This window comes from Silene latifolia, chromosome 8 (assembly GCF_048544455.1).
Source record: "Silene latifolia isolate original U9 population chromosome 8, ASM4854445v1, whole genome shotgun sequence".
NCBI classification, from domain to species: Eukaryota; Viridiplantae; Streptophyta; class Magnoliopsida; order Caryophyllales; family Caryophyllaceae; genus Silene; species Silene latifolia.
Genome location: NC_133533.1, coordinates 17,871,820 through 17,894,958, shown reverse-complemented (window position 1 = coordinate 17,894,958; position 23,139 = coordinate 17,871,820). Strand labels below are relative to the sequence as shown.

General features: G+C 36.1%; 2 protein-coding genes across 4 annotated transcripts; one reads left to right on the top strand and one right to left on the bottom strand.

Annotated features, from left to right (window-relative positions):
• Window positions 1-6,328: 6,328 nt before the first annotated feature.
• On the top strand, window positions 6,329-11,826 carry LOC141596517 (uncharacterized). Its single transcript, XM_074416712.1, has 4 exons — window positions 6,329-6,771; window positions 8,313-8,427; window positions 10,019-10,137; window positions 11,452-11,826. The coding sequence occupies exons 1-4, from the start codon at window positions 6,548-6,550 to the stop codon at window positions 11,501-11,503; spliced, it is 510 nt and encodes a 169-aa protein (XP_074272813.1). The 5' UTR covers window positions 6,329-6,547; the 3' UTR covers window positions 11,504-11,826.
• A 1,418-nt stretch (window positions 11,827-13,244) lies between these two features.
• LOC141596516 (uncharacterized) lies at window positions 13,245-22,346 on the bottom strand. Of its 3 annotated transcripts, none has more exons than XM_074416711.1 (14): window positions 22,245-22,346; window positions 20,822-20,914; window positions 20,456-20,724; window positions 19,438-19,510; window positions 19,005-19,079; window positions 18,759-18,869; window positions 18,608-18,650; window positions 16,958-17,051; window positions 15,550-15,652; window positions 15,122-15,217; window positions 14,997-15,029; window positions 13,978-14,074; window positions 13,740-13,824; window positions 13,245-13,581 (listed from the first exon to the last, which is right to left on the bottom strand). In XM_074416711.1, exons 2-14 carry the CDS (start codon window positions 20,903-20,905, stop codon window positions 13,455-13,457), a joined length of 1,290 nt encoding a protein of 429 aa, XP_074272812.1. In that variant the 5' UTR covers window positions 20,906-20,914; window positions 22,245-22,346; the 3' UTR covers window positions 13,245-13,454. The 3 variants fall into 3 exon arrangements, with proteins under 3 accessions (XP_074272812.1, XP_074272810.1, XP_074272811.1); XM_074416709.1 differs by lacking the exon at window positions 22,245-22,346 and adding an exon at window positions 21,035-21,143; XM_074416710.1 differs by lacking the exon at window positions 22,245-22,346 and adding an exon at window positions 21,035-21,136 and having other exon boundaries at window positions 20,822-20,917.
• Window positions 22,347-23,139: the final 793 nt, after the last annotated feature.

Sequence of the window (23,139 nt, the reverse complement as noted above, 5' to 3'; positions counted from 1 at the left end):
GAATATGAAAGTAATTGAATACGAAATCAAAACCCAAAAGAAAAATTTGTTGTAGCCTAACCCTAATCAATTATGGACTCTTCTTATTATAAACTTGATTATTCTTTCATGCTTATCATAAGGGCATGATACAAAAATTTACCTTATTTTTTTTATAGAAGATGCCTAAGAAATAGACTGATCTAATGAAATTAGGGATTTGTTGACGTAGCAACACAATGAATTTAGCTTATCACAAAAAAATCGTTAACGAAAACTAATTTTAAGTTAGAAAATCCAATCCAATTATTATATGATTTTGCCATGAAATAAGGAAAGATTTAGGAAAATATTGTTTTATATTTTTGTATATATAGAATAGAATAAAATAGATATTGTGCTTAGAAAACGGTTTTGTTAGGCGGGAAAATGACATGAGTGGTTTTTGTTTTATAATATTATATAGATATAGATAGATGTTTGGCGATATATTATGGCAATATACATATTGATTAATAAAAGTTTTTTCTTACGAGTCTTTTTTTGTTCCTCAAGACCCAATGCGATCGCGAATCCGGGTTTACAAAACACCATCAACGTAAAAACATAGATAGTCTCGTGAATTTTACTGCAATACAGTAAATTGGAAAAAAGATTTCAAATCTGAACAAAAATTTCAAATTTTCTATAGCCCAGGGGACGACATCCCCCTCTCGGCTAGCGGCTGTCACGTCGCTCCGTCACTGTCAAATGCCAATCATTCACCACTTCCTCTCAACTCCTCAAGGAATAAAAAAAGAAGTATACAAGGACATATTTGAGAGCAAATCTCACTACAATTAAGCTAATGGTTGATAATTTTCTCTACAATTATATAACAACCATCACAAAATTACCCTAATGCTCTAAGAGCTCCCGCAAATTGCGAGATAAATTGGTCGAATGTAAACAGCCTTACCCTTATATTCGCAACAATTTTCTTTCCAAGCATAACCCACTAAATTTAAACAAAACCCAATTTATTCAAAAACAACAACCACCACATTAACCCAGTGTTTCAATAGCTCAATTATTCAAAAACAATTGACTGTTAATGCCATTAAACAATTATTGAATCATGAAGAACATCAAGGTATTGCATGAATTAAATTTGAGTTAATAAGCAAAAAAAAAATAACAAAATAATTATAAGAAGATTAATGAATCCTACCAAGAACAAAATCTAAAGAACAAGTGAATATGCAGAGATTTGAGGCGGCGGATAATTCAGAAGACACAAAGTACAGTAAACATAACCTCAAGTGCTCAACACGTGCACTTTATAGTACAGAAATAGAGTTCGAACTTGAGTAATTTAACTCTGAATAAACTTGTTTTAGGGTTTTTCTTTTTTCTTTTTTATATATTCCGTATTTTTTTAAAAAATGTTTCCGGTTTTAAAACCGGGTTGCGAAACGTTCTTGACGTTTTGTAACGAATCGTCGATGTTTTTTTTTAAAAAGACCATCACTACCCTTAGTCACTCTCTCCCTCCTATATTTCTTCCAAATCCTCCCAAACAACAAAATTTTTTAAAAAATTAAAAATTAAAAAATCAAGACTTTGTTAATCGGATTCAATGTCAAACAATGAATCATCTAAATCAATGGCTAGCGACGAATCATCCGTAAATTAACTAATTAACTACACAATGTAATTTCATTTTAATCGGACATTGCATAGTATGAGTTATTGCCTAGTATGAATCAATTATGAATGTGGACGTTGAATCATTGCTTGCCTAGTACGAATCATTGCTTGCTCAGTATGAATTGAATTGTATTTATTTTCGTATCAATTGACGTTGAATCTAGTTTTCCTTAATGGACATGAACAATGAAACTCAATGTCCCTAATGGACACAAACAATAATACTCAATGTCCCTATCCCACACTGACACCCAAATTCAATGTTCATTCCCATAAGAGACACCCACAATCAACGTCCTATACTAATGGGACGTGTATATTCATTGTCCTAGTCCAATCCCAACGTTAGATATCAATGTCTCTCTCCATTAGAGAGTATGATACAAATATATAATCAAGCTTGCGAGTTTTAACGTGAGCTCGAGCCAAACTCGAGCTTATATATAATTGTTAATTTTTTAATTTTTTTATTCGATATTTTCAATAACAAGGCTATGGGTCAAGCTCGAGTTTATATATAACTAGATTTCATGCTCGTGCGATGTACGATAACTAAATAATGTTCTCTTTTAAGTGAGCTTTTCAAAATTGTAAGTAGATAATGTGTCGACATTTAAAGTCAATCGGATACGTGTAACTTGTTCATTGCGAAATGTTTTGTAAATCAATAATGTTTGGATATGTTTTTGATGTACATATTACGCCACATATGCGCACTAAATAATTAAAAATGGTTTATTTTATCCACAATATTATCGAATGGTTAGAAAATCTATAGAAATTTAATATGGAGTATAAGACTTTAAACAAAGGGACACCAAGCACATAATAATAATAATATGAAATTAGACCAACGTTATACTGGAATTGTGTAACTGATAATTTTATAGGTAACGTGATGACGTATATCCAACTTATTAAAGACTTCTACATTTTTATCTAAAAACGTATATTGTCAATTTTTATATATGGGGGAAAGTAGGTAAGAGTATGAGGGACCGCTGATATATATACTGCGAAACACTGTTGTGTTTCCATCCCAACCAAATTCTCGTATTCTTAAGTCTTATCTTGGTATTTTTTTTGTCGTGTCCAATCAAGACTCAACTATTCGGCCTTCAAATATTGTTTAATAATATGAGCTCAAGTCCAATTCGTTAATAGACATGAATATATGATTTTCCCATTGGGAAATATATCAAACATATAATGTTGTCTCAAGAACCGACTTTTCTCTCTTCTACGGAGTATATTGTAAGAAATGACGTTTAGCATTAAACCCTACCCTAAATTCTGTCTACCCCTTTCCCAAAGAGAGACCAAGGGATGTAAATTAATTAAAAATTTATTTGACACTGAAATTTTTTGTCATTGAGGAAATAAATTTTGTTTCTATATCATCTTCCACTGCCATCTCTGATAAGTTCTGTTATCAGGCCTGACTCGCACCCGCATGGAGGAGAGAGAGTCCGACTTATAAGTCCAAGGAGGTTCTATCCCAAAACCAATTGGCAATGGGTGGAGTAACTCCTTGGTTTTATATGATAGACAACTCTCTCCTATTTTTCCAATGTGGAATACTCACATGCGCATTTATCATGGGTGGGCTGTATCTTGACAATCTCAAATCTATGCTTACCAAGTTGGAGGATTTGAAAATATTTTATATGCATCCCGCTTGCATGCTCTAACGCGACGAACTCTTTACATCTTTTTGGCTAATTAGCTAATTGCAAGTATGACTACGTGAATTTGTGATCCTTGTTCACTAAGAAGGTTGGATAATCATGATTATTTGTTAAAGTCCAAATCTAAAGAGATCAAGTATAATCGCCTGTCAATCTCAAATAAAAACCCTTGCTTCACCCTGCATTAAAATGAAAAAATATTAAAAGAAATACAAATTTATAACCCTATTTTATGATGGTTTCTCTTGAAATAATAATTTGAAAGTTTTCATAGTTGGATAATCGTACACATCTCAAAAGCAAAATTTACATTGAAATACTTGAAACTTACCTTATTTTATTTCCCACGTTGAATTCAACAAACTTATAGGAAGAATAAAATAGATAAAACTTTTTATGGAATGAAGTCTTTCATCTTTCAATGAATAGTAGACCATGATAAACATGATCACAATGTAACGTTGAATTTTTGATGGCATGAAGTCTTTCAATGAAATGGGAACACTCTTCAGATCTTGCAATAATTTAGCACAAAGTTATATGTCCTAATTGAAAGGCTAATGCCTAAAGCATTCAATTCTCTGGGCCAATAATCATTTGGGTTAGTTCACTGTGAATACCATAGGACGATAGGACCATGGTTGAAGAGATTGTGTCCAATGGAAACCCACCATTCTCCATTTGAGAAACACTTTGTAGCATATCTCTGAATAATCTTAGCCTCCCATACCCTTTAACTAAAGATTTAAACTCGAAAAATTTATAGTTTATAATTTAGTCAATGCCTAAAGTTTTAAGAATTTGACTCAAAAAAGGTAAATGACAGAAACAAAATTATGTGTAGGACTTACCATCATATTATGTTGTGTCGATGTGAATGTTGTCTTAGCTAGTTAATATGAATCCTTCTTGACCTAAATTATATTCTAAACACCTGCAAGATAAAAGACGCGTATTAAATTGGAGTAGTTGATAATAGAATCGAAATAATGTGCATACATATATTACGTAAACAAACAAATACAACATGAATAAAAAGAAAAAACAACAATAATATCATAAGCGGAATTACGACTGCATGTCTTTATATACTCTAGTATATATTGATTGAATCCGAATGACTTGCGAAAGACTTCTAGATGTACTACAATCACAATAAATAAAAGTTCACAAATTATCTTAACTTTGTTATATAACTAGTATTGGTGCCCGGTTTCGCCCGTGCTACCTCTACTTACCATTATATTTTTTTTTTTTAAATTTAAATAAAATTACTTAAAGTTGCATAACCCATAAATTTATCATTAATATATTTTTCTATGACATATCCTAAAATTACGATGAAATAAATTTTTAGACAAATTCTCTACTCCCGCTATTAATATTTTACTCTTATTAATGAAACAATAGTAATAACATTTCACTACTTGCCCGTAATCATTGTTAGTTTCACTACTCCCGCCGTAGTTATTGTTACCGTCACTACTGCCGCATTAATATTGATAATTTCATTACTCCCGCCGTAATTATCGTTACTTTCACTATTGTCGCATTAATATTGATTATTTCACTACTCCCGTTGTTTCTACTACTTTCACTAATCTCGCTGATAATATTGTTACTTTTACTATTCAAATGAGTGATTACTATCATATAATTATATCCAATGTTACTACAATTCTTTTCTTTACTGACGAAATTACTTTTACTACTTAGGCATGTAATTTTAAGAGAATTATATATTTATATAGATATATTACATATGTGCATTAAATCAAATCGAAAGAATTATGCAATACTCCCTCCAATTCGTTATAATGTTCCCTTTGTCTTTGGCACGATACTTAAGGAATACTATTAAAAATGAATAAAGGACATTGATGGGGTTAGTGATAGGAGAGAGAGATAAATTATTAGGAGTTAAATAAGGAGTTTTGGGGCCAAAACATTAAGAAAATTAATAAAATAGGAGTAAAAGAGTTGTGTGGGGTTTGATGATGGGAGAGAGGGATGAATAAAATAAGAGTAAAATTTACCAAAAAAAGAAAGGGGAACATTACTTGAATAATCCGTTTTTAAAAGAGGGAACATTATAAATAAATAAGAGGGAGTATTATATATTATGGAATCTAACTTGAATTATTTATAACCTACTTATATTATATTTTTGTATGTTAAATAAATAACATCTCTATACATCTAAATTTAGTATATAATTTTACGATGATAATAATTAATATCATAAGTGTGCATTTTTATACTAATTAATTACTTTATTTTAAGGAAATTTAATTATTTTATTTTAAGGAAATTGACCATCTTAATTAATTATTTTATTTTAAGGAAATTGACCATGTTTTAGTCTCTTACAAATGTTTAGGAAAATTACTAAACTTCTATATAATTTAATTTTAACCCAAACTATATAATATTTGCATTGAGATCCCTTAATCGGGTCCATCACACGGTGCTAGTGATTTAAAACTATATAGTATAATTAATTTGTATAACTTTCTTTAATTACATTAAAGTCCCTTGGTTTCTAGATTTAATATATAGTATTGATTGATTGATTGATTGATTATCTATACTTTCAACTATTATCTAAATCTAACAAATTATTTAAATAGGTAGTTTAAAATAGTTGGAGATTACCACATGCCTCGAAAAAAAATCCTCTTTTATATATATTGATGATTGATGATTGATTGATTGTTAAAAATATTTGACAAATCAGTGGACATTTGATAGGTATGATACAAAGATATAATCATAATATAATATTTTTATACAACATGAACAATATCTTATCTAATCACATAGTTCGAGCCGCTTGCGGCTTGTGAGCTTTTCGAGTCGAGCCCGGGCTTGCTTGGCTTGACTTAAGCTTTTTGAATTTCAATCGTCAAACTGCCTCTGCCTCATCATCACTCTCAGTCCTATATATAACTCGAAATAATTCGACCCGAAGCCAAGCCGGTTGTAGAAAAAAAAAAAAATCTCCGACCTTATTGTAGAAAGCCAGTGAGAGTCTCCTAAATCCGTCCGAAATTCTAAATCATCACCTCATCTGAATTCTGATTTTGATTTCAATCCCATAAAAACTACCAATTGGGTTATAAATAGTGATCAACGTGCGACATTAATTTTGTATTTAGTTTGATTATTATTAGGAGAAGTAAGGTTGAAAGATGCAGTTTTTTGGGGGAACAGAGATAAACCCATCACCACCAGCAGTAACAGCATCAGGAAACAATGCACATATGATTTATATCTTCAATAGAAATGGTGTTTGTTTGCTTTACAGGGAATGGAATCGTCATCTTCATACTTTAGATCCTCAACAAGATCACAAACTTATGTTTGGTTTGCTCTTTTCCCTCAAATCTCTTACTGCTAAGATGGACCCCACTTGGTAATCACCTTTTTTCAATCTTTCCTAATTTGTAATTTTCAATTTGTTTGAGTTTATTGGTTTAGGAATTAGCCTCTTTGTGTTGTTAATAGAAGGGTAAGGTTGCGTACATCCGAGTATCCGACCCCCTATCCCTTAATTTGGGGGAGCCATTGAGCCATTGGTGATTGATTTGATTTATCAAAAAAATGTGGCTAGAATATGGTATATGTGGATGATCATGAAGTGCCCAGATCAGTATAATGGACTATTTGTTGAAATTTGAATGGTGGGGGTGTGATTTCATTGACTATAGAAGTGCCTAGATCAGTATAATGGAATTCTGATGAATTTCAATTTAGAAAGTTGTAATCTTTTTTGGTGTTACGTCGAAATTATTGGTTTTGGGATGATTGGTTGTTGTTGTGCTAGTCGATCAGATTACTGCAAAGATACCTCACATGGTAATGTAATTTTAAATCTTTCCTGATTTTGGATTTTGTTAATTTGTACAGTATTAGTTTATTGGTTTCGGAAACAGTCTCTTTGTGTACATTCGACTCCCCTTATCCTGTAAGTTGCGGGAGCCATTGAGGCACTCGGGTAATGTTGTTGTTGCTGTATGAGGTTATTGGTGAGGGAGTGATCGATGCGATTTGTCATAAAATGTGGCTAGAATATGGGATATGTGGTTAGAATGAATCAATTAGGCAAAGTTTTGATCTTTTATGGTTTTTGTATGGTGGGTGTATGATATGTTAGGTTGCAGGAATTCATTGGTAATTGAGGGATTAATGTGATGTGTCACAAGATGTGCCTAGGATGTTGTATATATGGGTTAGCACGAATCGAATAGATCAAACTTGTTAAAGTTTTGATCTTTTTGGGTTTTTGGACGGTGGGTTATTTGTTCGAGTTTTGGATGGTGGGGGTGTGATTTGATTGACTATAGAAGTGCCGAGATCAGTATAATGGAAATTTGGTGAATGAAGATGAATTCCAATTCAGAAAGTGTAATCTTCTTCTGGTGTTGTGTAGAAAGTGTAAATTTGATGACTAGTCTTTGATTCCACTGGAATTTGGAGAGCAGATAGTTCGTCCGCATTCACTTATATTGTATCAGCTCTGACAATGCCTAAAGTTTTATTTACATAACTTACACCGGAATTTTTGTTACCCAACCTTGGTTAGAAAGCGTCCGACTCATATATTATAAAAACGCATATTTTTGGCTTGAAGTGAAGTGTCCAAGTATCATAACCATGTTCGTGTGTCTAGTTTTGGTTATGTGAGGTAATTTGAAGAGATACAGTAGTATAGCTGAAAACTTGGGAAAAGGATAAATCCCAGTACCAGAACCTGTGCAATATAAAGAAACACGATCAAATTAAGCTACAAGATTGCAAAAAATATGTTCTTTCTGTATTGATATTTTGACTGGTGCAACTTGAATATCATCTAGATCACCAATCCTTGACCAAATTGCATAAGTTGCATTTTGTTGGATGTAAGGTGGAATAAATAGAACATTGCTGATGTTTACATTTCTGATGTCGAGGCAGTGCGGAAAAGGTCAACCTTGGGGTGCCGCAATTGCCAGGCCAGGGGTGCTCATTTCATAGTTTCCGCACCAATACTTATAAGCTTAGTTTCATGGAGACGCCATCTGGAATAAAGGTATGCTGCATTCACTTATAATCTAGACCTTTTGGTTCTCACAATCCAATTGCTGTTTTTGTTTGGTTATACTTTGAGTTTGTGTTTTCTAATATAATTTTGTGATTTCATTTTGCATTTGATCAACTTTGTTCTCGAATCACTTGTGCTCCTATGGTCGCATCCTTTCGTGTATTAGGAGTTCAAAAGTAGTCACATTTTTTTTTTCTTGTATTAGGAATCCAACTGTGAAGGATCTCTAGTTGAATGCTTCTGTGTTTCTGAAACTAGGCTTGTAAGCTTTTGACAGTCATTAACCCTCGTGTTCTTTCCAGCTACTTCGTTATAATTATTTCCAAATTGCCAGCCATTAACCCTGGTCGTTTTGATTTCGCCATTGGATCTCTGGTGATCATAGGTTTACTTTTATATTAGCTTGGCTCCTGCTTTGCTTTTCGACCTGTCACCTTTTCTTCTTCACCTGCATAGTCAGATTGGTTTACCAAATTCAGAGGGTAAGGAAGGGACTACCCTCAATTTCTAAGTCAGAGATAAGGGAAGAGAAATTCATAATGGACGAGACTTATATAATAAAAAGAAGAGATTTTTATACCACTTTTTTAAAACTCACCACCTACTCTAATTTTTTTTTCAACACACTCACCTTTTCTGAACATTTCGTCTAAAACTCCCACCAAAGCCAGTTTTTGCGAAATAAAAGACATTTTTTGGCTGATATCAGTCATGACTCATGAGTGCTCTTTTTTCTAGCAAGAGTTAGTTTTCGACAGAAATAAATATATATCATGATTGATATTTGCTAAACGAATGACATTTATTTTGGCGAAAATGGGCTTTTGCTTTGAGTTCTTGAGGACATGTTCAGAAAAAGGTGGGAGTTTTGAAATTTGTATAGAAAAGAGAGATCAATTTCCTCTAAAACTAAAAGAGTTTTCCTTTCGTGTATCTCCAGCTTAGGATTATTAAGGGATCGGTTACCCTCATTTTTTTTGTTATCTTTTCTTCCCTTCCCCGCCCTTTGCTCATTACTACAAACGTACAAAGTACAAACGTAAAGATCTTCCGTTCTCCCTCCTTTTTTTATTTTGTCTCGAACCAAGTCATTAATGGCTGGCATTGGAATATGTTGCAATAAAATCCTATGGCTTACTAAACTGTACATGCTTCGTATATTGTGAAGTAGCATGTGGACATATGGTCAATGTAAGTCACCAAGCTTTTTGTTATTGCTAATAAAAAATAGCATATTTTGTTTCCAACACGGGATTAGAATTTGTACATACGGCCTTCTTACTCTGCCATAGGAGGGAGATTTGGCCATTGGATTATGTTCTTAAGTCTTAACTCACTTTCCTTGCCTTATCTTTCCATCTAACACAACGGGTTATCTCTACCTCAAATGTGGACCCGCTTTTGGACAAACCGTTGTTGATTAATATCTTGTTACTCTCTGTTGTTGCATCTGTAACATGGAAATTGTATCTGGATATCTGTAGCTGTGTAGCATAACCATTTCGTGTAGCATTCCTTGATATGCAAGTTATGTTCTTTCGTTGACTGATGTCCATCTTTTTCGTCTCTGTATATGCAGCTTATTCTGGTTACTCATCCTAGAACTGGTGATCTACGAGATTCACTGAAGTATATTTACAACATGTATGTTGAATACGTAGTCAAGAATCCTCTCTATTCACCTGGAACTCCTATCCGGTAAGTGATTGACTTCACAGATTTAGTAGGTTTGTTATTTAAACACCTGGATCCATACTTTCCCAAGTTTTCTACTAATCCTACAAGTAAAAGGTGTTCTTTTTTTATATTTCATAATTAACTTGTTGCGATCAGTGGGAACAATGTGATCTCTTATCCCAACAAATGCTTAGGAATGCATATTTGTAGCTATCCTTTTTCCTGCTGATAAAGTTATGTTAGGCCTTCTCAGAACTCTTCCTATTATCTTTCCATAAAATACGGCATTTCCTTGCATGAATTAAGACTGGAAGTCGTAAGAGGCATTTGTTAGTCTCCCTTCCTCCTTCACCTTCCCCTTCCCTTCCAAGTAACTAATCTCCGGATCTTGGGTTTGACTTATTAATCAGAATTAATAGGTTAACTCAAGGAACGATTAACAACTTAAATATGGTGGTAGCTATTCAAATACCCAATTATTTGCAACCATGACTTTCTTAGCAACTTAACAACAACATTACCCGAGCGCCTCAATGGCCGCCTGCAAATTGCGAGGTAAGGGGGTAGGGGGTTCGGATGTACTCAACGTTACCCTTGTGTTAGCAACACAAAGAAGGCTGTTTCTGAATGACCCAAGATGAAAACTGCGTTAAGAACTGCAAACTTAAACATGGTGAAATTATGATCTGGCTGACTTTATCATGCTCTAACTAGAAAAACTGGGCCTAAGATTAATAGTTCAGTCTCAAGATACTATAATCTTGATACCGTCTCATATGAGATTTTGGTGCCTAAGAGATACTAACAACATTACCCAGTGCCTCAAGGATTCTAGCAAATGGTAGCATAGTTGAATTTACGCAACCTTATGCCTGTGTTCACCTCATTTAGAGGTTTTCTTGGATCATACTGAAAATTATTTGGAGAATTGCACTCAACGACTACTACGTCACTATAGAAAGAGGCATAACCAATTTAGTGAATCATTTTGCTTTATTTTCACTATAATCTAGAGCCAAAGAATAGCGTGTAAATCCTTATTACCAACATTTTTCTCCAAAAATTAATTAGAGAGAAACATGTGTCAATCTTTGTCACACTAATCACGTGTACTAATTTAGAAGATTTTCAGATTTGTGTTATGAATATATATGCAATTTTCAAATTAAGAAAAGAAAACCTCTTTTCCCATAACAAGGAGTTGAATCTAGCTCTTATAACGCTTTATAATCAAATACGAAGTATAACTCATTTCCATTACGAGGATCTCATTTTCAGTATGTATTTTGATTTTGGGTATTTACTAATTATGCAAATGTGTATGCAATTTTGTAGGACTGAGCTGTTCAACACTACCCTCGACCAATATGTTAGAGGCCTCGGGTAATTTTCGGAGATGGTGTAAGTCATTGTCACTGCCTTGTGTGGACCCAATTGAATCATATACGTACTTGTTTGAGGGCGTCTGCTCTCTTGGCCATTGGCATTATGTTTAGCTGAAAGCTATCAAGTTATCTTGATTCAATCTTCTGTGATTCTGTATCAAAAAAATTTGATGTAGTCGAGTTCAAGTGAAGGGAATGTAATGCTCTCTGAATAAGTGTCCAACTTTTACCTCCTGTTATAAAGTAGTGTAGCATGACCAATATTTACTAACCGGTTGAATTTTTTTTTTTTTCTCAGTAATTTTCAATTTCAAACAAGTCGAGTCTATTTACTGCCTTTTTTGTCCGATAAACTTCTTAAGAAATAGGAAGTCTAAAGTTTTACCTAAAAAAAAACGAAAATAAACATAGAAGAAATCGTTTAATGCCTCGGAATTTGAAAAAAAAGGGGTTTTTCTACGTGATACTCTTGTATTTTTTTGAATTCTACGTGGTACCCCTCGGTTTTCAAAAATATCACTGGTACCCCTAAATTTAGTAACTAGTTCGTAAGATACCCAAACTACTAACAATCGAATTTTTAAATAGTTAAATTTTGTAAAGAAAATATGTTTGCGATTGAGTAAATGATATTTATGTTAATAGTGTGGCAAATTATTGGCAAAAATCAACCAAAAAAAAATGCATAAAATAAACATTTAAATGAAGCAAACTAGAACCATTTGGGTATTTGAAGAGGATTTCAAAGTTCAGGGGTACCAATGATATTTTTGAAAACCAAGGAATATCACGTAGAATTCGAAAAAATTTAGGAGTACTACCTAGAAAACCCCCAAAAAAAATGTACTCTCTTTGGTTGCAAAGGGGACGTCATTTTTGTACTATTAGCAATTAGAGCTGCTGAGCAGGTAATCGGGTGGGCTGGCCATGCTTCGTTCTGGCCCGTCATGCCCAGCCCCTCACCAGGCCCAGCCCAACCACAGATGGTGGGTCGTCCGTGCTTCGCACGCCCGCCAGACTGCTGCCGAGGCATGGCCATCGTGCTTGGGTATTTAATTATTTACCCCTAAAATTGTCGTGCTAGTCGAGCCGTGCCGTGCCATGCCTAGGCACGGATGAAAGCCAGTTTCTACGCTCTGGCCCACGCTATCCAGCCCGATGTGCCTGGCACGCACTATACACCCGGGTCATGTCGGGGCATGTCCCGAATGACCCAGCCCGGCCCGGATTGCCAACTCTATTAGCAATGGGTAAAATCATGATCATTTCTCTCGCTGTTTTACGCCTACAATCATGGCAAATGCCATACCAATTTCAGGACTGCCTGGGGTGGGCGGGGTCTAACCCCACTGACCCAGGAGTCCAGGACCGGTCTAGGGGAGACGGCTGGCCAAGCAGGTATGGCTCAAGCCTGACCCAAGATCGACATGTAGTTAGCTTGGACCAAGCAGGATCAAAATTTTGTTTTCCTTTTTGTTTTTCTCGGCGGGTCAGGTCAGGTTAGGTTGAACTTAGAAAGTGGGACCCTGAACCAGCGCTGGTTTACAACAAAGATACCAATGAGTTGTGAACTTTGAACTAGGTCAGAACTCGAGAGCACAACATACCACCTTCAATTATTTTACCAGCTACACTAGTCATTGGTAAAATCATGATTTTTTAAGAGTTCGGCATCTGCTGTGTACCTACGAGGCTGAGACGAAATCTTTAGCTGAGTTTTGAGCATTTCGAAAGTCAACATTAATGAAACAGAAGGTGATTATATTTTGAACCTCCAGCACAATCAAGTGTGTGCCATATTGCCATGTACACTGTCCAACTCAAAAAAAATTAAATTTCATTACATGTATGGGATCCCAAAAAACTTTCCTATAATTGAATTGGTGATGCTCAGTTTCGTGATCATTACTACAATGCAGATTAAAATGTAGCACGAACTTAACAGCATTCATTCTACGCGGCTGATGACGATTTCTGAGTTCTTAGTCCAAACAAATTCTGAAATAACTTGGGGGCCATCTCGGGCATATCCACTGGTCGAGGTGCCATAAAATTGACAATCTTCTCGTGAACGTTATACCTGACACATTGAATAGAAAATGTAAGATTTCACTAAATATATAGAATTAGTCAAGTACGAGACAGTCGCACAAAGAAACTACTGAGACTGCTCTTGTATAAATCTTTGTGATACCATGTTACCATCATGAACTAGGAAAGATTGCATAAGAAATCAACCTTATCTTACGGCTCTTGGAGGCTCGCCTATCAACAACTTTCCTTTTCTTTGGTTGTTTATTCTTCAGAGTGTAAAATGTTGCCTCTGTAGGTGAAATGACACAATGTCCGTTCAGATGTGAGATCATGGAAGTTAACTATATAGACTCGTATGAATAAGTGAATTATTTTAGAGAGAGTTAACCCATATCTCGAGACCAAAACAAAAAATCTATTGACTAAATGAAAAATAATTTACCAGAGGATGTGTTGTTAACTGATTCAAGAAACTCATTAAGCATTTGATGGTATAATTCAGAGTCGTCCAAGAGCTCAGGATCACCTTCAGGGTTTGCCTAAAGTTTGAAAGAAATCAAGAGCATGGTCAGTTGGAAGCACCGTTTGCATAGGAACAGTGTACCAGTGTACGTACCAGTTAAAGAAGTTCAGGCTAGTTGAAAGCAAGATATTCAGTATCCATCTCAAACTCAGATCATATAAACAGACGAATACAAACACCAGGGGGGCTAAAAGGAGGTCTTAATTACCTATAATCATGCATTAACATAAAACTGGCAATGGTTATACACGGGGAGTATCACAGACAAACAAAAGCTGTTGTGAGCCACGCCTCGACATGAAACATAGTCTTGACACAATACTCGACACTTCACCCTAGTGCGCAAAAATGACTCTTCACAAAATAGCAGACACTTTAAAATGCACTAAGTGCACAGCAGCACAGGTTCCATTGTTCCAATGTTAATTCCTTTACTATTACACATGGTCTTGAGGGTATGTTTGAATAGGAGAAGTTGGAGGGAAAGGGAAATACACGGAGATAATGTTCTTTCTTTGGTTAGCAAAATAGATTGTTGAGGGTTGGAGGGGAGGGAAAATAGATCCATCCCTTTTCCATCCTACCAGGCAAATGCTTCCAAAGTAGGAAATATTTGGAGGGAAACTCACACCTTCCACCCCCTCCCTTTCCCTTCCATCCTTCCTCCTCCCCTCCATACCCCTCCTTTTTTGTACTTAAACACCCCCCAAATCAGTTCCCCAAGTCTCTTACTACTTGATACATGCATTGACATATTCTAATAAAGAGGTTTATGCGAATATAAAGAAGTCGATGGCCAAAAAACTCGTGCAACTTAATTGGCGAGACCCTTTAACTTGGACTGTACATTCAGTTTAAGGACATGCAGCACTGCACCTAACAACGATCAAGAGAGAATTACAATAAAAATAATAGTCCGCTGTGAAAAAACAGTGTACCTCCTCAATGGCGCTGTCAACCTGTTGTGCAGCCTGCCATACAAAGAACACTAATCAGACCCCAAAGGATGCAAATTCATTTTCGAAGATTGATGATATTTAGGAGATATGAAGTTAAAACTTACAGAGCCAAATACATCGGCAGTCTCTCTTCTCATTTGCATGCCCCTAATCATTTTACTTGGATCCCTCATGTATGTTTCCACTTGGTCACTTATATTCTACAAGGAAGTTTCAAAAAGAAATTAGAGAAAACGCAATCCAAATTGAACCGTTTCTATTTCCATCTCAGCTGAAGCCAATAATTCACTTTCTTCGGCTTTGGAATCTCATGGAATAAAGCAAACTGACTTATTGATATGTTTGCCCTTCTTATATTGTGAAGTGTGAAGTAATATATGTGTGATGCAAAGTCTCTCTGTGTTCAAGCAAAGGGGTAAGGTGCACATCCAAACCTCTTTACCTCTCCATATAGAGAACTGGGGTAATGAACTAATGATGTTGCAATCGGATATCAAATCACTTTCACTGTCAAAATCCAGACATGCAGTACCTGGTTAAACGCCAGTAATTTTGCTTTCTTTGCAGCAGCACCACTGTGCACATCAGCTTTTCTCTGCCATTTATCGACCGACTTGTTTCTGAAGGATGCTAATCTGTAACAGAAAGGCAGAAAAAGCACTACATAAATTTCATGACTAACTTAGATGATGAAAATAAATCAATGCTTGCAAAAGCAAGCTGCACACACACATACCACATAGCCCCAAGAATTCAGCAAAATCTATCAAATGAAAAGATAACCGATCACCTATGTTGCTCGGAATCAATTAGAAGTATCCGACAAGGTTCGGATTCGGCTATTTTATGGGAAAAAAATCATTTTTGGTCTAAAATGAAATGTCCGCGTGTCCGACATGGGTACACAAGGTAGTATTGGAGAGTCCAGGCCACAGTGCTGATCACTAGTAAGGGAATGATAGGGTAGCAGCAGGTAAGAGATCGTAGAGGAAGGTGGATAATGGGTCATGGCTTCATGGGGGCACTACTGCTTCCATGTGGAGGTAACGCGTTACTCTAGGGAGGAGATAGGCACCTTCGACCCTCTTTTCCTCATTTCACCCTTCATTAGCAACACTTTCCTCCATTGTCTTCTTGGTTTTGAAATTATTATCTCATAACGATCACAACAATACAAAAGCCTTAAACATGAAACTTTTCACGGGTACTCCAGGAGGAAAGTTTTTTACGCGGTTCTAGCCGTCAAATATGTGACCTAGATATCATGCGTTGAGGTTCGAATAAGAGCTGTGGACTTCCAACTTGTTGAAAGGGGTGTGGAGACAATTCTCCATTATGCCAGGATTTTCCAAAAGAACCAGCTTCAGTTCGTCTCAAACCTCCTATTTTGCAAACAGCAGGTGAAAATTAAGCTAAAATAAAGACAAAATCCAAAGGCTATTAGCTGGCACGCACGTCATCTCATCCAAACAGAATCCCAAGTGTAATTTAAATCCTTCTCAAATGCATAGGCAAGATCACAATATCAAATTTGCCATGACAACGCATTAGAACCGCTTTGTAAAGGGTTTCAAGGTCACCACGATTGCATTTTAAGGGCATTATCAGCCACGTTTTTGTAACAAAGATTGAGTTTAGAATGTAAAGAGTATCTGAGGTGTTTATGATCATTAAGAACACAAGAAAAAAACAAAATGACTATCTGAGGGGTTTGAGATCAGCATCAACCAGTCACCTTGTGCACAACACGTCAAAAATCAATTCCGCAACTACAATCCACAGATTGCACACATGCAGATCTAATACCAACCCAGTTATTTTCTGCGTGAAATTGACGATTTCCGTAACAAACAACTACTAGATATAATTATGCGAAAGAAATTTATAAATGACAACCAAAAGCAAACAGATAAAACTCTTTGATGGGACTCGTATATCACCTTGATTGAATTTGGGAAATTTGTAACCACTCCTGATCAACATCCATTTTCTCTAACTCGCCGTTAGAAACGAGAGATGACTGAGGGCCACCTTCTAAAAACATTCATTCAAAACAGAAAAATGAACAAAAGTTTAGACGAAAAGAATCCAGAACATTATCTAAAAAGCTAGAACAATGTGTTAAACTGTTAATATGTAAGACTATATATTCGTAGAAACTAGAAAGTAAAGCATACACCGCCCAGCATGGCAAGAACAATATTACATAATGGGCAACAGCTAGATCTTTATAGGTCTTGCGTTCATTATCCCAAATCTACTCAAGCAGAGATGAACAACGACAGAGAGAATTCCGCTATCAAAACTACAAGAAAAAAAAAGGAAATTCAATGATGCACCCCCCAAGTTTTCCGGTTTTCTACGTTGTACCCCTACTTTTTATTAAACATACCATATTCCCCTGAACTCGCTTTCTTACTCCCCAAGTTAACTAAACCGTGAAATCGGTCTGCTAATTTACTTTGACCCATAAAAAAAGCAAAGTATCCATTACCCCACTCAATCACCCTTGAAACCACCTACCAAGTAACCTAACACCAATTTCCATTGGTCAATGGAGGAGCAAGATGGGTCGTCATCCTCACATGACCATCAACTTCCTTCCCCTGTCAAACTCCTTCACTCTTCTGGCCAAGCACCAACCTAAATACCACCATGAGCACATCTGCACATGTCCATAAACAGTAACAAACCGCTCCTCTCATATCCACCACAACGCCAAGCCCCTCATCCTCTACTCATCTCCCCAATTTGCGGGGGGTTTTTGGTTCTAGGCAGATCTTGTGGTGGACGATATAGGCTGTTTGGTTGTTAAGAGTGGTTTCTAATGGCTCTTATGGAGGATGGTGAGGTATTGTTGGTGGTTAAGAATATAGGTTAAAGAAAGGTTGTGGAAAATGATGGACTTAATGGAAATATTAACAAAATTAATCATTAAGGTTACATTCCAGACTAAGTATGAGAGTACAGGGGTACCACCTAAATTTTAGAAAAAACAGGGATACAAGGTAGAAAACCGAAAAATTCAATGATATACTGTAGAATTTCCCTAAAAAATAAAATCAACATCACCCCACTAGCCAAAGGGAACATGTCACAGCACAACCATCCATCTTCTCATCTACCATCATGAGGACGATGGTTGAAAGAGCTAATATGTAATACAAAATCGAAAGAACCAGGAAGAGGGTGCAAAGACACATATATATCAACGCGGCTAAAGATTAAATCAATAGAAGCAAGGAAATCACATGTTCTCCTGAAAGATAGAATTTAAAGAATCACATGCTATGGAACAACTCCTGACACCCTATATGAATCATTTATAGATAAGATAGCACTTGATAAGCGTATAAGGATCATTACATCTATACCATTCCTTGCATTGCAGCAACTGACTACTTCAAAGTGAAACACAGAAAACAAATGCTAAGCATGCAGTCATGCACTATCACCAAATTTTCCTTGCTTCCTCAGTAGTATAACAGTTCGTCAGAGTCTACATGTGACTACTGATTACAGAATAAAGGGATAAGTGTTGTCATTAAATGGGTATTATCACAAAAAAACACAACCAATCTGAAACTCACCTTCAAAGGCTCGAGCAATTGAGGGATTATTGTCAAGCAGAGCCTGCATTGTAGATATGGCCAACTATCAATATACAACACCAATTTGACAGCTCAAGAGTAAAGAAGTTCAAATTTAATAGCAAAACAATAAGATGTTTCAATAACATGCCTCTTGCAATTGCACTAGTGAATCTATCGCGTTCTTCGAAGATGCAATTAGATCCGAATATCCACTGGAAACTGCTTTGTTGGACTCCAAGAACAATGATCTAATTGGTTCCTAGGATGAACAATGACAGGTTTAAACAAAACCATCTAAAGCCGGATATCAATTAGAAAAGGAAGTGTTTTTCAAGGACAGACATGGGCAGAGAAAACTGGAAGGCATGGGAATTATAAAGCAACAAACAATCACCTGTGGTAACTTATTTGACTTAGTATATGGATTTTGCAATACAATTCTGATCTCAAGGGCCTTGTCCCAAAGAGCCTGAAAAGATGGGCAGAATAAAGTAAGCCTCCAACTATTTGCATGACAATAGAGCTTTGAAAAATCAGCAGAAAAAAGAACTCAAATACAGTGACATCAGTAAGTAGTAACTTCATCGACCGTCCACAAGTAATTACAGAAAATCTGATTCATTCAGATTCCAAACTAGACGAAAAGTTGTAAATAAGATACAAGGACACAAATCAGGCAAGAACAGCTGACAAAGAGCACACAGATTTCAGAGCGTCATAATAGATGAGCTCATTATGGAAATTATTCATAAGATACAAGCAGCACTGACACAGTATAGAACAGTGCACGTTTGTGAAAATAGCTCAGATAAATAAATGCAAACTACCTTCTGGCTCTTGATAGCCTGTCCCTTGACAACGTCTTCATCCTTGTGCCGCTTTAGAGTATGTACCAGTTTCCTAATGATGCGTTAAATTCACGAAAAGTTAACATGGAAGACCAGTAAGGATCGCAAACCCTCATTAAAAGTTTCAAAAAAAAAAACTAAAGAAGAGCAAATAGCCAGCAAAAGGTTGTTGCTGATGCAAATTAGCTAACAAAGCTTGATAGACTGTAAAACCCTCAAAAACCTCTAGTTACCCTGTGGAAATGGGTAAATATCAATCTCTCTTGAATCATGCCGCCAAAATGAAGTTTAGCCAAACTTCTAGACACCAAAAAAGAAATTTTCCAATTTTTCATTGTGCAACCAAGTAAATCCTTTTGCTATTCATCAACTTACAGAACACCCAAAAACTTTTGCATCCCTACACACAACTTCGACCAAGTGTCATTCGACGCAAAGGCTACCTAGAACGACTCACACACAACCACAACCAAGTGTTATTCTACGCAAAGGCTACCTAGAACAAGTGAACAGCCCTCACACAACTTCAACCAAGTGTCATTCTACGCAAAGGCTACTGATACACACCAAACTGGTCATATAAGTTAATTTGAATTTTTGTTATTTTCTTACTTTCTGATAGTACCCTTCTATCCCTAGCTTTCATTTATAAGCTTACTTGCACCATTTCAGGTAGCTATCCATAAAATATTGTTGAATTAAAAGAAAACTCAACAGTCAACACCATCTTCCTTCAACACTTCTATTTTCATTTCTATTGTTCTCTACTAGAATCGTAGGTGATATTCTATTATTCTCCACCCCAAATCAACTCAGTTTCTAGTCTTTTACAGTCTATCAATCTCGGGGTAAAACAGTCACGAGTCACTACTAAAACAAACACACACGAAATAGTACGAACAATGAAATATTTCTATCAACAATTTCCACATATCTAATAATCAAATCAAATTAATTTCCACACCAAAAATCAGAACTTGAACAAAATAAAACATACTCCTCCCTATTTTGAAGATCCCGATACTCTTTCTCAAGTTCCTCCATCTCATCGTCTTTCGGTATGACAAATTCCCTACCCTCACCATCCTCATCCTCATCCTCGTCCTCGTCCCCGTCCCCGTCCCCGTCCCCGTCCTCGTCCTCGTCATTACCATCATCATCTTCTTCTTCGTCTTCCCCACTACTTTCACCCTCACCGCTTTCGCTCCCGCTCCCTTCCCCATAACTACCATCAGAAGCACCTAATTCTTCATCTTCTTCACTCACCTACGAAATTAAATATCAATTAAAAGATCAAATAACAACTCAACCATCTACAACTATCATAATCATAATAATAATTATTATTCCTAAAAATTAATACCGCATCCAAAAACTCGTTCTCTTCTTCAGAACTCATTTCCCTATCGCTTTCGCTTTCGACTACCGGAGCTCGCTTCAATACCATATTGCAATCCTGCTGATTGTAATTAATTAAAAAGAACACCTAATTTATAGCAAACTTGCATAATACCAAAAGAAAATTAATTAAAATCAAATAGAAAGTAGAGTGATTAATGATTAGGGTTGAACTTACAAGATTAGGTTAGAGAAAGAAAAGAGAAAATGGCGGAAGTTGCTGCTTAAAACCTCAGATAAACCTCCTTAATAACAAAACAATGGATGCTGCTACTTCGACTCTCCTGAGTTGTTAGAAGTTTAGAACGTTTAATATGATTGTGAACTCGAAAGTCGGAAGTGAAGCCCTTGTTTTTTTAGGGGCCAATATTAGAATTGTCAGACGGGTTAATTAGATTGGGTTTGGGTTGAGTCGGGTTAATTTTGGGTTTATAGACTTCAGTTCGAATTCGGGGTTGGGCAGGTTCATTTCGGATTCAAGTTATTTTTGGGTTACCTATTAACAAGTTATTCATGGATAATAATCAGTGTGCAACAGTAAATATTCGAGTCGGGTCGATTTAAATTCGAGTCAATCTCGGGTCTTGAGGTCAGGTGTCAGGTCGAGTTTTTCGGGTCGGGTCATTTGGAGCGGGTCAATTTTGCCATGTCTACTTGCTATTATAACATGAAGGAAACCCTTGATAATAATGTTTGATACGGAGGACTTCATAAATTCTCGAGATAAGATTTTCCTCAACGGAGTACTTTTTGTGCGTTATGATTCATTTACATGTGTTTGAACTATTAAAGAGGTCTTAGTTTAGTGGTGAAAACTAAGGTGGTGTCTGGTTTCGCCCGAGCATATACTTGCGTTTACTTGTTTAATTCATACATACAGAGTATACAACACATTTTTTATGGCATTTTTGAAATTTTGATTAACATAAAATTTATGGATAATTCCTACAGTATCCCTGGAATTTATACTTTTTCCCAAATACCCATACTTTTCTTTTTCAACAAAAAAAATACCCATACTTTTCTCAAAAAAGATTTTAACTGCTCATATCTCTTAGTTACGAGTTCATAAAGGTGCGAATAAATGGAAAACCCCCGGAAATAAAGAACTGAAAAACGATTCTCACCAAAAAGGAGACCTTTTATTGACTAAAAGATAGATATTCATACTACTGATTGAAAGATGAAACAGTATTGAGGCTTACCATCGACTGATTATCGATGGATGTGTAACACCATCTTCTTACCCGGCCAAGGTAATAGAGGATGTTACCATCTCGGTTTCCCGAGGCGGTGAATCGAATTTGCAGTTAAGAAACATTTAATATAAATAAAGTATTTAATGAATTATATAACCATGAATAAATAATAAAGAATAAGCGTCTTACTAATACGACTCTCTAAAGAAGGCTATGTCAACTATCTCATGGCGACTCGACTCCAAGTCTGAAGCTCGTCCCATCTCCCGCGTGATGTCAAATCAACATGTACTCAACTTGCTCCCCATATGATCGGAATTATCATATGGATCGATACAGGGCACCCCGGAAATAAGTGACAATTTACACACAACCCAAACACGTCAGTTTCAATAAATAAACATAGGACACGGTGCAATATGTAAATATGCAATATGCCAATGAATAACCCATGACTAAGCAACACCACACCGGTACCGGGACACGCTCAGCCGTACCCACAACAACACCAGTGTCAGGGACACGCCCACGATACCATACCTCACAAATAGGTACTCGGGACACGCCTGTGGTACCGGGTCCGGAAGCCAACCGCATCTCCTACCAGACGTCGTGCCTCAACCACGCGAGTCCCTCCATAACTCAAGCCATTAATGTGCACATCCCCCTTAGAGTGGAAAGCTCCAAGAGGCGACTCAAGCGTAAGACGACGGTCTCCCAACCGCCTTACGTCCCCACAACAACCATAAATCATCACCGTAACTCCCCCACAACCTCCAACCACTACATATACCACTAAATGCATCACAATGTACCAATATGCCCATTTCACAACGAATATGCATAACTCTTACCAATTGTGCCTCTTTTACATATATCATGAATGTCAATCATGCCACATACTCGTGTATATCAACAACCACATGTGATAATGCAAATCTAATGACATTATAAAACCAACACTAATGACTCATTATCATGTTATGAAGAAATCCCAACAATACTATGAGACTAATAACAATTATCCATAACAATCATGTTATAATGTAATAACAACACAATAATGACACATGCAACCATTTAT